At 39.8% G+C, this 18,965-nt stretch overlaps 1 protein-coding gene across 16 annotated transcripts in view; it reads right to left on the minus strand.

Annotated features, from left to right (window-relative positions):
- Positions 1–18,965, minus strand: part of APBB2 (amyloid beta precursor protein binding family B member 2) — a 367,521-nt gene that overhangs the window by 168,164 nt on the left and 180,392 nt on the right. For all 16 annotated transcript variants that reach the window (XM_087434241.1, XM_087434240.1, XM_014786909.2 and 13 more), the window contains one exon: positions 17,166–17,981. In XM_087434241.1, coding sequence (XP_087290367.1) covers positions 17,166–17,981 — 816 coding nt within the window. The remainder of the gene's footprint in view (positions 1–17,165; positions 17,982–18,965) is intronic.

Genomic DNA, 18,965 nt, shown 5'->3' on the forward strand with positions numbered 1-18,965 from the left:
AATAAGATTGTTTTTGGAGTTATCTACAACACTTGAATCAGCCAATGGATCAAAGCTAAGAAACAGGAATGAGACAGGATGGCTCCCAAACATAGTGTGACTGTGACATTGTGAAATAATGAGAAATATATACAGTCATGCATCACTTAACCACAGGATAAGTTCTGAGAAACGCATCGTTAGGTGATTTCGTCTTTGTGCAATCATCAGAGAGTGTATTTACACAAACGTAGATGGTATAGCCTACTACACACCTAGATTATATGGTACTAATCTTATGGGACCACCATTGTATATGCAGTCTGTCCTTGACGGAAACATCATTATGTAGCACATGGCTGTATTTGGTCTTCATCTGGTTCCAGGAGAGTTCCTAAAACCCTTGTAATTTCCTGAGTGATATGGGTCAGAGAGCATCTTTTGTTACTTGTAATAAGCCCCATAAACCACATCTGAGTTTCCATTAATCAGGTGACTCTAGATGGGACCCTAGATAGCTTCTGGATGGGGGCTGGTTGGCAGAGGAGACGGAAATCAGAGGGTTGGAACTTGCAGTCTCAATCTCCAGTGAGGGGAAAGGGGCTGTAGATTGAGTCAATCACCAACTGCCAATGATTTAATCAATCACGCCTATGTAACAGAACCTCCATAAAAACCCTAAACGAAGGAGTCTGGAGCGTTTCTGGGTTGGTGAACAAATCCACGAGCCAGGAGGGTGGCACACTCCAACTCCATGCGGACAGAAACTCCTGCACTCAGGACTGTACCTCGCTCTATGCACCTCTTCATCTGCCTGTCCATTTGTATCCTTCATAATATCCTTTATAATAAACCAGTAAATGTAAGTCAACTGTTTCCTCTGCGTTCTGTGAATCATTATAGCAAATTATCATTCTGAGGAGAGGGTCCTGGGAACTCCTGATTTGTAGTGCAGATGGACAGAACTGTAGGTAAGCTGGGGGACCCACTCCTTGTGATTGGCATCCGAAGTAGGAGGCAGGCTTCTGGGACTGAGGCGTGTGCACTCACACTGGGTAGTTAGTGTCAGAATTGAATTAAATTACAGGATGCCCAGTTGGTGTCTGCAGAGAATTGGAGAATTGCTTGGTGTGGTAAATCAACGCGTCTGGTGTCAGATGTGTTCCATGTAGGTAAAAAACAGATCATAGTGGTAGGAATAACTTATCCTTAACTCAGCAGAAAATAGTACTATATCTTAAGAAAGACTGTGTCAATCACAAACCTAGCTTAAAAAAAGCAGATCATAGATTCAAATTCCAAAGAAGAAAGAATCTTAGCCAATGCACTTCAAGGATTCTAGGTCCCTGGTAGCATCACCCAGAGGGGAAGAAGAACAGGATGCATCAGGCTATGCAGCCTGATGCCATTTAAATATTTGATTCCTCTGACTCCCCTTTGGCAAAGACCATGTTCCCCAAGCAACCTTTTGCTTATGCCTAGGTTTCTCGTGTGGTTGTCTAGAGGGAGAGAATGCCTAGTCACGCAGTTTAGGGCAAATCAGGCCATGTGATAATGATTTCTGGTTGGGAAATAATACACAAGCACTGAGAATATGTACTGACTCTGTAATGTCAAGAAATCCAATACCTGCGAGAGTGATCATTCTTATCATAAATTAATAAGTTGATATTTTGGCTATAGTATTTCAGTCTCCTGAACTTGATTAATGATTCTATCCGGAAGAGATGGACCTGCTTTTAGAGCCTAGTTTTAGAGCCTGTCAGCTAGACCCTAGGCCACAAATGCCACCTGGTAAAGTCTGTTGGGTGTCTTATCTGACCCTCAGTGTCAACTTGTGAGTGGAAAAGTATGCTTAACTTTCTAAATGTGGCCCCTTCACTTTACTAGAGAGAAGTAAAAATAAGAGAAATGGAACGTGTCATCCTTGTATTTAATAGCTCAATCATTGGTGAATGAGATATCTAGCCATTATTCTAGAAGTATGGCTAAATCAAGTTTAATACTTAAAAAGGGAAAAAAGAACAGACTGGTTCAAACCACCATAACTATTTCATTGTTTTTTGGGGCAGTGCTCTAATACTACCCAACCTGGTTAAGTCACCCATGTTCCCACCCCATTCTTATCCTGTCACTCTTCTAAATCTAAGTATGCTTAAAACAACGACACACCAAAAGAATATATGAAAGTTCCAGACACAGTGGAAGAATTTGGTGTCCAAGTAACAAAGTCTGAATCTCCCTGACTTCTCTCCAAGAACTACAGCTCTAACTTTATGACATTACCCCCCAGCTATTCCCAATTATCTCAAACTTACACATCTAAAATCAAAAACATCATCTTTCTCCAAAAGCTAGTTCTTCTTCCCAACTTCACTATTTCTGAAAACTAGCATTTTCTTAGTCTTCAAACTGACATCTTTGATTCTACTCTCTCCCTCACCATCCACATCCAATCAATCACCAAATCCTAGAGACTCTTCCTTTCTTCCACTTCTGTTCTTCCACTTCTGTTCTATTATGAAAGCTACTAGTCTTCTCCAGTCCTCAGAATCTCAAACAGATTATTGCGAGACTCTCATAACTGCCTGCCTCTTTGCCCCTCCAATATATTCTTTATTTTTTTTTTTGAGGAAGATCAGACCTGAGCTAACATCCAATACCAATCCTCCTCTTTTTTTTTGCTGAGGAAGATTGGCCCTGGGCTAACATCCTTGCCCATCTTCCTCTACTTTATATGGGACGCTGCCACAGCATGGCTTGACAAGCAGTGCGTCAGTGAGCGCCCAGGATCTGAACCTGTGAACTCCGGGGCACCAAAGCAGAGCACGGGCACTTAACCGCTGCGCCACTGGGCTGGCTCCCCTGCAACATATTCTAACCACCAGTGTCAGATATACCTTCCTCAAACTCCACCTTACAAATGGCACTCCCTTTCTCATAACCATTAGTCAGTTTTCACTAACAAAAGCAAGTTCACAATTAAGCATTAGCCTTCTCCAATCTGGCCTCCACCTGCCTATCTGACCTCTCAAATTATCCTTCACAGACTCTCCTCTCCAACCAAATTGCTAGAAGCATTGATCCTCACACCTAGAGCAAAAGTTCCCAAAGAGGATTTCAGGGGGACACTGAGGTCAAAATTATTTTCATAATATTAAGATGTTATTTACAGTCTTTTTCACTGTGTTGACATTTAACTGATGGGGCACAAAAAATAATGGATAAAATTGCTGGCATCTCAGCATGAAGCAAGTCAATGGCATCAATGATACTAGCAATTACTGTATTCCCAAATACTACAGAATCCTACTAAAAACAACACCAGTTTCACCTAAAAATGTCCTTGTTGAAGCAGTAAAATTGATTAATTTTATTAAATCTCAACCTTTAAGTCTACACTTTTAACATAGGTATGCATAAAGCACTTCTGCTGCACATGGAGGTATGAGCGTTGTTTTAAGGAAAAGTACAGGGAACACTCTTTTTACATGAAAGAATGACTGACAGACAAGCTATGGTTATTCAAATTTGGGTACTAGGCAGATATTTTCTCAAAAATGAATGAGGTGAGCCTGTCGTTTCAGGGAAAACAACTGACAATATTTGTTGCCAATGATAAAATGTGAGCTTTTGAGCAAAAATTAGAATTTTGGAAAACTTTTATCTGCCACTGTGAGCTTGACAGCTTCCCAATAATTAATGACTTTTCTGATGAGATGGGTGGTGAGATTAATGAATGTAATGTTTTCATATTGTATAATGAAATGTGTCAACATTTGGAAGATCTTCATAACTCACTGAACCAATATTTCCAATTCACCAATGCACGATGTTACAAAATTATGTATGGGTAAAACACCCACTCAAAATGTATGACAGACCAATGGATTTTAACATCACAGAGTACAAAAACTTTACTATTGTGGTTTCAGATTCCACATTGTAACTAACCTTTAAGAAACTATAGGTTTTGGTGCAACATCAAAAAAGAATATCCACAATTACCTGAAAAGGCTATTAAAATTATTCCTCTCTGTTCCACCTACATATCTATATGAGGCTGGCAGAATTTTCGTCATCTACTTCAAACAAAACAATGTATTGAGACGCACTAAAGGTAGAAGCAGATAAAAGAATCTAGCTGCCTTCGATTAAGCCATACATTCAAGAGAGTTGCAATAAATAAAGCAGTATCACTTTCTCACTAAATTGTTGTTGGCCTTGGAAAAAATGCTTATTTTTCATATAACATTCTATTTTTGTTAACATTAATGGGTTTCCTATTCTTCTTTTTAAAATGAATACCTTTTAAAAGTATCTCAGTTTTAATTTTAATAAATGTTGATAGATATAATGCACATAAACAAAAGATCTTTGGGGTTCTCAATAATTTTTGAGGGTGTAAAGGGGTCTCCAAGACCAAAAGTTTGAGAACACTGCCTTAGAGAAATCTCTTCTTTTGCTTTCTTCCAGTTTCTTTTTTCTGTGCACCTAAACTTCTTTACTTCTTTTACTTCTCTTCTTTACTTCTCTAAGCCCCAGTTATCTTTCAATTCTATCCTCTTCTTGTATCACATGAGCCCTCTAGGTCAAGAAATGCCTTACTTATCTGGAAGATCTGTTCAATACATTTGGCAAAAATCTACCTGTTATCACTACTTATGTTTCGAGGTAAATGCATTCTTTCCACAAAATTTTTTTAACACGAGCATGTCCCAGGCACTGTTTATTCTATGTGCTGGGAATCTAGCAGTGAACAAAACCAACCAGACCCCTTCCTCTTGCAGCTTACAGTCCAGCGTCACCACTCCAAGTATGGTTGAGCACCAGAAGTATCAACATCACCTGAGAGAGCTTGTTAAAAATGCAGAATCTCCACAATTGAAATTTTTTTTAAAATTTTTTAACGCAGAATCTCAGGCCCCAGCCTAGACCTACTAAATCAGAATCTGCATTTCAACAAGATCCCCAGGAGATTTTCCTGCACATTATCATTTGAGAAGCAGAAGATTTATGCATCTCTACTTATTTTGAACTTCTTGGGGGTAAACTATTACCTTAAATTTGTTGTACTGCTAGTATAAATAATACAGTTTACTTGTTATGCTAATCATTCACTCAAACATGAGTATTCATTGCACGGACTCATTTCTGGGGATTAAAAAAATAACAAGTGCAAAATAGCCCATATCCTGAAGAAGCTTTCCATCTCATAGCAAAGATAAGAAAATGATTATACTGATAGCTAACATTTCAAAGAAACGCTTTTTGTGGGCCAGGTATTGAGCCAAGGGCTTTACGTAACAATCTTATAAGGTAGGTACTATTATTATTCCCACTTCAGAGATAAGAAACTTGGAGCTCAGAGAAAGTGAGTAAGAAAGTGACGGAGCTGGGATGATTCAGGTTGTCTGACTCTAAAACCAGAAAGTGGTAAATGCCATAAGAGAGTTGAAGACTTAAAAGAATCTTGAGGAAGGTGCCTGTGAGTTCCTTGAAGAAAAGATTATGCCTCAATCTTGGAATCACATAGAGAACTTGCTCAGTTTCTTGCACATATTAGGATCTCAGTAGACATTCAATGATCAAAAGTGTGTGAGTGGATTAAGGTTAACCTATCATCCTTACTAAAAGTATCCTAAAAATAAACAGTCTAGATTTTACCAATCCAATAATTCTTAACTCCATTAAAGACATAATGGACCTGAGGTGAAAATGCTTCTCTGATATACTATACACAGAGTCCATTCTGACTCGGGGCTCTTGTTCCACAGCACATAGAGAAAAAATAATGAGGAGACAGAGGGACAAGACATCAACTAAAAGGTGAAAGCCACTTGGAAATCCTGAAAGAAGCTGATGCTTATTATGGAGAAAGAAAGGAAGGGCAGGAGGTCATGGAATGTCTCCCTTGTCCACAGTGTCAAGGGGTGAAAGGAAATGTTGGTCAAAGATCCCCCAGAGGACATACCCCTGGAGCAGACACAGAAAAGCAAAGCAGAAACTGGAGAGTTAGCCCATTCCTGAGAGATGTCCCTAGAGGCTTCCATCACCAGGTATCTCACCACCCCCAGCCCTTGACCTTCCCTTGCTACACCTCTCATCAGATCCTTCGCAATGGTTTAAAGGTGGAGTCATCTCCATTCTTCCACTTTCTGACAATTCCACATGGAACCATGACTACATTTTCTTCTGAGAAAAGGTTCTATGGTTCTATTAATACTACTCTACATGTCTATTAGGGATTAAACAGGATTTCATGGGCGAGCCATCTTGTATATCTTGTATAACCTTCACATATATTATCATTTGTATGAGAAAAAGTGTCCTGGTAACAAACAGACAACAGATCAAAACCAGCTTCCCAAACAAGCTATTTATAGGATGCAAATCTACCTTTATAATATCCCAGATGTACCAATTCAGTTCTATATGAAGACTTCTTCAAATAACACTGAGGGAGAAAAATAATCGGCTAACAATGTTCCTAATGATATTAAGGAAGAATACCTGTGAGGATTAAATTCAACCATATTCATGAGTAAATCTATAGAAAGTAAAACAAAAAGAAAAAAATGAAAGCTCACATACAATAAATATCATCTCCTCTCTTAGGTACCAACACGAATGTTTTGGAGTTGGAGTCAATGCTGATATCATATGATTTTCTAAAGTCAAATGATTCCATTTTTTCAGTCAAATCTGTTCAAATATGAAGCTTTTATTTCACTATTTTGCAAGGGTTCTAACAGGGAAATGCAATATATAAATTTAAGGATAACTGGTAACTACCCTCATATTTATGAAAGCAAACTGGGTATATTAACTGAGTCAGACTTGAGGCACAAAATTTATGAACCACCCACATCCCAGCTTTTGAAAAGCTAATGTTTTCCCTCCTCTAACCAGATTAACAGATGGAGAACTCAGAGAAGTCATCTAAAGATGTCTGGAAATTTCAAGCATGTTTTGCTTAACAGTTCATGTCACGCTTTATAATTCTACCAGAAGGCATGGGACTGAGACTAGGATGACTATGATTAAAAGAAGTCGGTAGATCCAAGGATGTTGCTACTATGGCATTACACTTGTATGCAGCTGTAGCAGGCAAGACCAACACTAGTCTAGTTCTTTCTACCATAATAATTTCACATGTATCTGATGGCTGAGTCCATTGACACTTGTGAGCAGGGGTCCACAAGCCCAATGCCTCGAGCTACAGAGGACAGGACCATCTAAAAGGCTGCCACTGACTGTTGCCTCTTTAGCATTCGAGCCCAATGTTGTGCGATTTCTGGATTTACAAGAGAAATGAGAGACTCATATTTTTATGTAAAAGCTCCCAATTTCTAAGCATTGGTATTGAATTCAAAGTTTTCTAAAACATTGTCTACCGAACAAAACCTGTCTGTAGGTTGTCTGTACATTCCCCAGCACTGCCTGTGTGTGATCTCTGAAGCTTTCTTGGCATCATACTGCCTTTGCATTGACCTAAAGTTAGAGTCATATCTTTTTCTTTTATATTTCGCATAGCTCCTAAGAAAATCCTGTATATTTGGCAAGCAATGTCTCAAAAAGAGGTAAAAAAAAAAAAATTGCTATTATTAATAACCCTGTCTGTCTGTTCTTAAGCTTTGATCCCCATCTCCATATGCCAAGTTCCCTGAACTATCCCTCTAGAGCTGAGCCATATTGCTAAATGTTAAGCTTTATTATATCTGTATCATGTTTTTCTGCCTTTCCTGCACTTATTCCCAATCTCAGTTGGGTTTATGGGTTCATATTCACCAGTACCAGTATCAGGTCCACACCTAAGTTTCCTCATCTCTACAATAAGACATTTTGACAAAAGTAACCCCAAACTATCTTGAGGTCTCTTGCAGCATATTCTATTTGCTTACCAATTCTGAAATGCCTGCAAGTGTTAGCTTTCCTTGTTGAAAAAATTGAATATAATAATTCTTGCAAATAACCTCTCACATCTCCTCTGTGTTGCATATATTAAGGAATTATCTACAAAAACATCCGTACTGGGTTTAATAGTATTCCCCCCAAAATTCACGTCCACGTAGAACCTTAGAATGTGACCTTATTTGGAAATAGGGTCTTTGCAGATATAATCAGTCAAGGCGAGGTCATATGGGCTGAGGTAGGGTAGACTCTAAATCCAATGACTGGTGTCCTTATAAGAAGGTCATGGAAGACAGAGGCAGAGATTGCAGTGATGCAGCTACAAGCCAAGGAATGCCAAGCATTGCCAAGAACTACCAGAAGCTTGGAAGAGGCAAAGAAGGAGCCTTCAAAGGGAGCATGACCCTAGTGACACCTTGATTTTGGACATCTAGCCTCTAGAACTGTGAGAGAATAAATTTCTGATGTTTTAAGCCACCAAGTGTGTGGTAATTTGTTGCAGCAGCCCTGAGAAACTAATAAAACATCTAAACATCTTACCCTCTTCTTTGCTTGGAAACATAGGCTGCCTGGGGTCTGGGATGGGCTTTATCTTTTCACACTTACTGAGGCATTACATGTGCAAAATGGGAGAAAACACCCATAGACACATTTTAGAAGGCACTCTACATATGGTGGGGGCTTCATCTACGGCAACAGGAAACTGTCTGTGAGCCATTTGAGGTCATAGACTGGTTCTAATTTATTTCTATGTCTCAGGCACCTAGCACAGTACACAGAATAGACTGTTAAAAAATCATTGGCTGGGGCCGGCTCAGCGGTGCAAGAGGTTAAGTGCGCGTGCTCCGCTGCAGCGGCCCAGGGTTTGCCGGTTCAGATCCCGGGCGCGCACCGACGCACTGCTTGCCAGGCCATGCTGTGGCAGCGTCCCATATAAAGCAGAGGAAGATGGGCACGGATGTCAGCCCAGGGCCAGTCTTCCTCAGCAAAACAAACAAACAAACAAACAAACAAAAAAAAACAGGAGGATTGGCAGATGTTGGCACAAGGCTGATCTCCTCACACACACAAAAAAAATCACTGGCATGTGTATGTATATATGAATTAACAAATGAAAGAATGAATGGATGAACTAATGAATAAAGCTGTAATGAACAAATTCACCAGCTCTTGTCAACTCACACGGATAATACTTCTCAGTGAAAATCATGGTCCATTTCAAATTACAGATCCATTTCAAATTCCCACGGATGTAGGTAAGTTCAAGCTTGCTGACTATCTGGATGTTTCTGTAGCCTCTTGGCTTTTAAAACCATAAATCTCTACGTATATATTAATTTAAGGTTCTTTTGGGAAGATAACAAGTTTAGGCAAATAGTTCATGATGAAATTTGGCCAGAAAATTTCTGAAAGTGTCCAGGAGTATTTTTATCTCTATGATCCCACTGAGTCACAATCTTAGTGGCTACATACCCTCCTCCAAGGGCACAAGGGCAACACTTGGCACTCTGAAAGCACCTCATGCAAGACTACTAGAGGACTCCATCCAGTCGCTTCCTAAACAGCCACTCTCTGTCCATACTATCCCCTCCCCTGAAGCTCAACATCTTGCCAAACTGGGAACTAAAATTTTTATTTTCAAAATGCCAGCAAAGCAGAGATAACAGTGGGGGGAGAAATCATGAATTAAACTTCTTTATGATTAATAAAAAAGAGAAGAAAGAGATTCCTTACTTTTCAACAGCTCTAAGGGGCAATGATCTCCCCAGATCTCCACCCACTGAAAGTCTCCAGCACAGATAACTTCAAGCGCCTGAACTTTCACACCTCAATCAACTGAAGTTCTTCTTCCTCTGAGCACTCTCTACCCCACAGCACTCTAGCCTCTAACAGCTCCTTCCTGGTTCCATCTTGAATATATCTACTGTCTTGTGCTCAGTACTAGACTGTTAGACTTTTCCTGCCACTCATTTCATTTTATTCATTTTTTGTTCCCTGAACTACCTAGTATAATACTTTATAATGGAAGGCAAACAAAAACTATCTTGAATAATTTTTGTTTAGAACTTTCTAAACATACTTAATTGAGAAAAATCATTTTCTTCCTTAAGTTCACAGGGTGATACAAGAAATATTTTTATACATCTTACCCCGAGGTACTAAAATCTAATTTGGAAATCACACTATCCAGTGTGTCCGAGCTATTTCGGAAACATCTCACATCTGTCTTCTTGAATTCCTCCTGTCACATCATGGAACTCTCAACTGAGAAGACAAGACAGGAAGGCTAGTGAATCACTAAAGGGTGTTTAAAAGATTAAAATTAATTCAGCAGGGCAAACCAGCTGAAAACTGGGCCTTTCCTATATCCTGGAATTTTTTCTTAAAGGGATGGGAACTTTCTAAAAGCAATTTAAAAATCATTTATGGTTGAAATTACCAAAAACCACTTGACATAAAATAAACATTTAGAAGAAGTTTCTACAAGTGTTAATAATACAAACTTATCCAAATCTCTAATACTCTTAAGATACCTAAGGTCAAAAACAAGAAGTGCTGCCAACTGTGTTCACATAATCAGGTTTGTGCCCTGGCTTTCGCCCTCACCAAGTATCCAGCTTGAAAAAGAGTTGCACTTGCTTGCCTGAAGACTGGAAACCAATCAATTTAAGACATCAAAGGACTCAAACTCTAGGGCAACATGGATCAACTTGCAATGCAAGACAAAGTGTTAAGGCAAGTGAAACCAAAATGGCCCTTTTCCTTTGCACTGCCTTTCTGGCTTATAGTCCTATAGACTCAAATACAAAGAATGTTGTGGTAGCCTAGAATATAAATAAGAATCACCCTATCCAGGTGCTCTAAACAATTGTTTTATACAAGTTGTGCCTATTTTGTCTATTTCTATAGGTGTACTAATATAGCAAACCTCAGAGAGCATGCATGTTTGTGGTCCAGCTCCATCTATCCAACCAGCAAACAGATAACATTAATGGAGCCTCTTACTATATGTTATGTACTATGTGGAGAGGTTCACATCACACATAATGAAGACTTGGCTCCTGCCTTCATGGCACTCTAAGTCTAAATGGAAACTTTTGAGAAAGGTTACAAACCACTGAGAGGAACATGATGACAAAGACCTGGAAATATTTCTTTATGGGTACAGAGAAAGGACTTTCAACAGCTCAGAGGGTCTAGAAAGGTTCACAGAGATGACATTTGAATTAAATCTCAATTGCTCATAGGAATGGAAAGATCCTCTGAAATATAATTTTCCATTTTCCAGATTCTCAAGTTAACTACCACACACATCCAGTTGAAGTGGAAGAAGTCTGATGTACTCAGCCTCTGGGGCCACATGCCTACATCTGAAGACTACAGTAAGGTGGAAACCACTGGATGCTGTGTCCGAAGACCTTGGTTCAAGTCCCAGCATGACCACCTGAGTGTGAGAAGGTATCATAAACAAGATCTGGCACATAGTAGGCCCACAATTTCACTGTGCATTCCTCAATAACTCTGGTTATTCAGCCGCACCTTTTACAAGGCAACATCATCAATTAAGTTATAAAATACACCCAATATCAAAAGCAGACATTGATGAAGACATAACATCAAATGATTTACAATACATCAGGACCATTTGGGGATATATAGATGGCCTCCATTTTTACTCAATTAATCATTACTTACTTACTAAGTGCACCTGCTACATTTCAGGCAGTGACAATACAAAGATGAAGACAAACCAATCCCTGCCCTTAGGATGCAGAAAGTCCTAACTAAAATCAGAGTCCAAAATACAGGTAACTCATAATTAAGAGAGAAGTCAACTTTTATATGGTACTGCTGTACTGATAATGATGATCATTAATAATAAGCAATAATAATAATAATTGATAATGATGATCACTAATAATAATAAGCAATAAATAATAATATTAAGCTCTTGCTATATGCCAGACACTGTTCTAGGAGCTCTTTGAAGATGCTCTTACTTAATCCTCATAATACGCCTATGTCAAAACCCTACTATCACCCCCATTTTACAGATGAGAGGCTATGTAAACTGCTTACATGTAACAGAACTGGGATCTGAAGTCAGGACGTTGACTCTAAGGCCCATGGTCTCAATGGTAAGTTAATAAAGCATTAGCCCCATTGACACACCATCTAGATTAGATTTTCTCTGTGTATATCCTGGCTTTGTACACTTAGCAATGAACCTAATTTTGAAATGGCTATTCTACAAGACCACACCGTTTCACAGTCTGTATCTTCAATTTTATTAAGCCCTACACTAAACCTAAGTTACATGTTGGTACCAACAAGGTACTGAAACCTGTGCCCAGATGGCATCAAAATGTCATGTCTTTCAAAAGTTTTCATGAAGCAAACCTAAAACACCAGGTGATTAACAGAGAGACTACACACAATCTCACCAACCTGTATTTATCTGAGCCATCCTACATACCTGGGGCCACTGAGGAAACTGTGTCTCTGGCAAAACTCTAACTAGATTAAAAATTCACTTTCAAGTACCAAAATGATGCAACCTTTTCTTTTATTTTTTTGTGAGGAAGATCGGCCCTGAGCTAACATCTGCCAATCCTCCTCTTTTTGCTGAGGAAGACTGGCCCTGGGCTAACATCCATGCCCGTCTTCCTCCACTTTATATGGGACACCGCCACAGCATGGCTTGCCAAGCAGTGCATTGGTGCGCACCTGGGATCCGAACCGGCGAACCCCAGGCCACTGCAGCGGAGCACGCACACTTAACTGCTTGCACCACCGGGCCGGCCTCCAACCTTTTCTTTTAGAATGGGGTCAAGACACTCTTTTTAACTTTTCTAAACTCCTATGAAACTCAGTAATTTCACAGATGCTTTTTTCTAATTAGCCTTGTGTTTTCTCAAAGGACAGACTCCACAGGAGGAACAGAGCAGCAACATATTGTACACATGACTGATTGAGCAAAAACAAGTTACTAACACGCTGGAGGGGGCAATTCAGAAAGAAAGGGAAATAGAAAGTAGTCAATCTCCGGGTTAGGCAGTGCATTTTATTTCGTAAATAGCATTCTAACTTGGAAAGGATACCCCTAAGGTAGAAATGAGTCTGTTCTATTTTTCTAGGCTCCCCAAAGCACAGTCTACAGTCCAAAGATAATTGTGTCATGATTTAGTCATAAAACACCCACCACTGTGATGAGTATTTACTTAACACAGTAAATAAGTGAATATATACGCTTTTTATATATGTACTATGGCACTGCATACTAGTATATTACAAAATACTTGCTATTTTTTCTTTCTTTTCAATAGTATTCATGTTTATTATATACAAAAACATATATATACTATACAAAACATATGTAATAAACACTTATCTTACCATTACAAGTGAAACATACAATGTTTCATTTAAAATGACTGTGATCATTGGAAAGATGAAATCAAAAGAAATACCAGGGAGACCGGCCCGGTGGCGCAAGCGGTTAAGTGCGCGCGCGCTCTGCTGCGGCGGCCTGGGGTTCGCTGGTTCGGATCCCGGGCGCACACCGACGCACTGCTTGGCAAGCCGTGCTGTGGCAGCGTCCCATATAAAGTAGAGGAAGATGGGCACAGATGTTAGCCCAGGGCCGTCTTCCTCAGCAAAAAAAGAGGAGGATTGGCGGATGTTAGGACAGGGCTGATCTGCTCACAAAAAAAAAAAAAAAAAAAAAAAAGAAATAACAGGGCCGGCCCCATAGCTTAGTGGTTAAGTGCACAAGCTCCGCTACTGGTGGCCAGGGTTCGGATCCGGGCGCGCACTGACGCACCGCTTCTCCGGCCATGCTGAGGCCGTGTCACACATACAGCAACTAGAAGGATGTGCAACTATGACATACAACTATCTACTGGGGCTTTGGGGAAAGAAAAAAGGAGGAGGATTGGCAATAGATGTTAGCTCAGAGCTGGTCTTCCTCAGCAAAAAGAGGAGGATTAGCACGGATGTTAGCTCAGGGCTGATCTTCCTCAAAAAAAAAAAAAAGAAATACCAATGCTGAATAATTGCCTATTTTACTAATTTAAGTAGTGGTCACTACCTGAAGTGTGATCATGAAGTAAAGTGGTTTCTTTTCACTGGCTCTGAGGAAATTCCAAAAAAATTCCCAAATTTTATTTATTTATTTATTTATTTGTGAGGAAGATTAGCCCTGAGCTAACATCAGCTGCCAATCCTCCTCTTTTTGCCGAGGAAGATTGGCCCTGGGCTAACATCCGTGCCCATCTTCCTCCACTTTATATGGGACGCCACCACAGCATGGCTTGACAAGCAGTGCGTCGGTGTGCACCCGGGATCCGAACCTGTGAACTCCGGGCCACCGAAGCGGAGCGTGCGCACTTAACCGCTACGCCATGGGGCCGGCCCCCCAACTATTCCTAACATTAATGTTTTGAGATACTGCAGCATGCTGAAACAAGTACAGAGATCCCAAGGGGACCATTGTGAAGGATAGCACAGGTTTGGCTTCTAGTATATTTTTTAAAAACTTGATCTCACTGCTTTAGAGTCACAGCTAACACATTCTTTCAAGCATATTTGATTCAAAACATCTATCCTTAGAGATCCATTAAGGACCATCACCCTATTGTCAGCCTTACTTTACAATTCAGAGGTCTTCCAAATCAACTCTAAGAGAGAAAAATGAACATATCCTCTCAACATGTCAGGAAACTCTAATCCAGTTCTCATCACATGCCAAGCCCTATAATGGGTTCTGTAGAAAAACCCAACAGAAAGTAATGCCAGGACACTGAGCAAATGAGTGGTGAGCAGAGAGGATCCGGAAAGGGTTCCTGGAGACAGTCACAGTGGATGCAGCAGAGTGCACATTTTCAGCTTAAACTTTGTGCTCTCCACAGGCCCTTACTGACTCCAGCACTCAATAAGCGAGGAAGCTGTGGACAGAAATAACCTAAATACTCAGCAGTGAGAGAATCACTAAATAAATCATGGAGCTTGAATATGTGGAGCAGCATGCCTAGTACTTAAAAAGCCTGAGGTAGAAAAACAGTATATCTTGATACGGACTGCTCTACAAAATATATACTTAAGTGTTAAGCAAAGCATTCACAAAACAATGTAATGTGAGTAATTTTTTCCTGTTTTAACTTTTTATTGTGGAAAATTTTAAACATTCAAAATTAGAACAGAATAATGAAGCCTCATATACCCACCTTTAACAATTACCAACTTATGAGCAATTTTGTTTTTTTTTATCCCCACCCCAATTATTCTGGAGAAAAATCCCACACACAATATTATTTATATCAGTTTATATTATATTATGTAATGTTATATATATTATACTATTATATACTGGTATATTAGTATATATCTCTAAAAAGTAAGAATTTGGGGCTGGCCCTGTGGCCTAGTGGTTAAGTTCGGTGTGCTCCACTTCAGCGGCCCAGGTTCAGTTCCCAGGCACGGACCTACACCACTCATCGGCAGCCATGCTGTGGGGGCGACCCACATACAAAATAGAGGAAGACTGGCGCAGATGTAAGCTCAAGGAGAATCTTCCTCAAGTAAAAAGAGGAAGATTGGAAACAGATGTTAGCTGGGGACAAATCTTCCTCAGCAAAAAACAAATAAATAAAAAAATAAACATAAACAAAAAGTAAGGATTCTTTAAAAATATCATTATCATAAAATTTGGTTAAATTTTAAAATTTATTATAAATGCAGATATATGCCTAAAATTTTTTCTGCAAGGAAATACTTTAAAAAATAAAAAGGCAGTGGTCATCATTGGGAAAAGAGGCTAGACTGAGAAACAGGGGAGATTTTACTCATTTAATACCTCTCAGTAAAATTTAAAATACAACTACAACAGAAAGCGCTGTGCCTAGAAGAGCAACAGAAAGGCTGCCATGACCGGAGGAAGACAGTGAGGCCTTAGGGCAAACACCAGGTAAAGTTTGGATGTGAGACTCTCAAGGAGTCCTCTGTGTAGATTCAAACACTAGCAGATGACAGTGTCCCTCAGCTATAGGATATGAATTCCTCTAAATGGGTAAAAAGTAATAGAGAGTTGTGAACTCAGTGACATTACTAAACGTAATTATGATTCCAAAAATGTGCAGGGCCAGACATTTATGAGATGAAATGGACTCCTCTCAATCTTCCTACCGCCATATCCAGCTACAGCAGGCTGATGAAATCTATCATTTAAAGTACTGCAATTTTAAATGGCACTTCAAAAACACTTCTTTTTTTTATACACAAGTTAATGCCTTAACTTTCTTCTTCTCTTTTCCTTATCTGTAGGCCTTGTAATTTCTCTTCCATATAGGTTGGAAAAATGTTATTTCCTTCCCTGGTGGTTCTATCTGTTCTCTTATATCCGTATCCCATTAACATAGCCCTGGGACCCACTAGGGCAGCTGCACGGTTACATTAAAGAAATAAGCCTTTGTGAATACTCGTTTACACTGAATTCGAAAACCACAAAGTTCTCCACATCTTTTAATCTAATGATCAGTATAATGGGAGCTATGAGAACATGAGGTTAAAAGTAGCTGACTTTTAGGACCCTGTTCATTTCTGTCACAATTTTGACTCCTCTGACAAATCCAAAGATGTCATGAATATAGACGAACGTCAGGAAAGACTGGTCTCAGACTAGTTAAAATCCTAAACTTCTGAAGATATTTTAAAAGAAACACCACTTTCTCACTTTCAAATATCACTTAAACAAGGCTAATAAAATGTTCTCCAGTGAAGGTCAAAAGGGAAATGTCTTTAATGAATCGACTTTTAACTTTTCATTAGCTTGAGCATAAATAAACTCTTCTGAGAACTTTAAAATAGTTGGTTCTCTTAATCGGTTATATCCTGCCCCCCGAAACTGTATTTCTTCTATTATTTTGCTTAACAAAACCAAATATTTCTAGATACTATCAAGAAATAGTTCACTGGAAGCATAATTTCTAAACAGATAATGTTTTACTGTACTTAACACCAAGGACCTATTTCCTTGAGAAAAGTGCTTACCAGAACAAACAACTTAGGTAATGAACCAAAATGAAACTAACCTAAAATGTGGTAGAGGAATCTAACAATATTTTCCACACAAATTGCCCAATTTTACCTCAAGAGGCTCATGTTCTTCTCTGGTTGAAAATGAATTTTTTTGGCCAGTCTAGAGATTTAGTCCACCAATAATTGAAATCACCAAAAGCAAGTGCTCCCGTAGGCTACACATTTCCCATGGGTACCTGTTTCGTCCGGGGAGCTGGGTGAGGCGCTATCTTGGGACAGTGTTGTCCAGCTGGACTCCTCATCGCTTGGTGCCAGGTTCTGGATCCGGTGCAGCGCACAATCAGTTTTGGCCCCCGTTTTAGGATGATCCTTCTTGGTCTCCGGGCTGGATGACACTGTGGCTATTTGGCCATCTTCAGGGCTGAACTGGGGTTTGTTTGGTTTCTGCAGCAGCAAATCGCCATTCCCAACGATGGTGGAGGCCTGACCCTGGGCCGGCTGGGACTTCTCTTCCACAACCCTATGCTGGTTGCCCAAGTTCTGCTCGAGTTCTCTGGTTGAGGTTTCCAGGTCTGCATAGTAATTTAGGAAGCTCTTGGTTCTCCTGGGTGGGGAGGGTAAGATTTCACAGCCCGAGGAATCCTGTGGGTGGGGCTCTTTACCCTCTAACTTCTCAGAAGTTATGTTGATGACTGCAGTGGGGCTGACATTTTTGTTGGGGTCCTGTTGCCCTTGTTCTGCAGCCTTCCGGAGCTGGTTCTCCCCATTTTTCACCAGCTTGATGTTGGCAGAGCCATTTCCCAGCAGGGGCTGTGCAGCTGGATCTGAGAGGCCCATGGCTGTCTGGATGTCAGTTAGTGCATATTTTTTCCTGCATTTGGGGGGTGTGCTGTTCTTGGTTTCTGTGTGTTTTATTTCAGCGTTCAACAGTTCATTGTGGGAGGAACGGAGATTAAGGGTATTTGGCGGTGTGGCTGGGCTGTTCCGATTCGCAACGTCTGTGGTTCCGCTGCTGGCCATAAACACTGCCAAAGTGTCTACACCTGAGTCAGCTGGAAAACGACAAAACTGGTCATTAGACGCTTGCCATGATGAAAGTACTTTGCATACAAAGTGAGCAAACATTTTTATACAGGAAATTGAAAGAAGTAATGCTTCTGTTGCATACGTTCTTGTAAAATTGACCCATTTTCCTCTTTATTTTCACCCTTTGCTCATATATTAAATAGGAGCAAATGAAAGGCTTAATGTGGATACACAAAAGCCAATTTATAGAAAACCTAAGAGGTCTGAGGGTCCAAATTTTACTTAGAATAAAAAAAAAAATCTCTCTTTTGAATTCATATAAAAGCATTTTCTTCTGGTGGCTGGTCTTCATTTTTCACAACCTTGAAAACCATCACCTTTCTAAACATTTACACCACATTTCTATTCTGTAGTTCCCTCAGGCAACAAAAAAGTTGCTCAAAAATCCTCTGGGGCTCCAGCTTTCTTAATTAACCTAAAAGGTCATTGTTCAATGATGCACCATACGTCTAAGGTAATTGTTTTCAACCATTTTTAGAAATTGTGTTCTGAATGCCTGGAAAAATCAAACCTCCATTAGAGTTTGCTAATGTCTTTGTGAACATTTTTGACCTGGGCTTAGTGTTTGCACTAAACAGAAATTTTGGAGAAATGGCTTAATTGCTCAAGAACGTACACACGCACATAAAACTATTACTAATAATGTAGCACAGAGCCCTTGGCCACAGACGTGTTAGGGCCCCCAAAGAGGTCTGAATATATTCCACTGAATTAAAACATAGACTCAGCTCTCTCCAGGCACCATGTGTGCTTGCAGAGCTCCTAGGAAACTATCTGACAGTTACATTTATCTCAAATATTGTCCACACCATCAGTGATTTATTCCATGTGTCATGCTAGGAAGAAAGAAAGGTTCCTCAGTCGAGAAGGGAATAAAATTCACCAGCAAGATTCCTAAGGTTTCTCAGTCTATGAGGAATGACTACTTTCTTATCTGATCCTTTGCCCTC

This window comes from Ceratotherium simum, chromosome 8, assembly GCF_057802395.1.
Source record: "Ceratotherium simum simum isolate JZ-2026a chromosome 8, ASM5780239v1, whole genome shotgun sequence".
Taxonomy (NCBI): domain Eukaryota; kingdom Metazoa; phylum Chordata; class Mammalia; order Perissodactyla; family Rhinocerotidae; genus Ceratotherium; species Ceratotherium simum.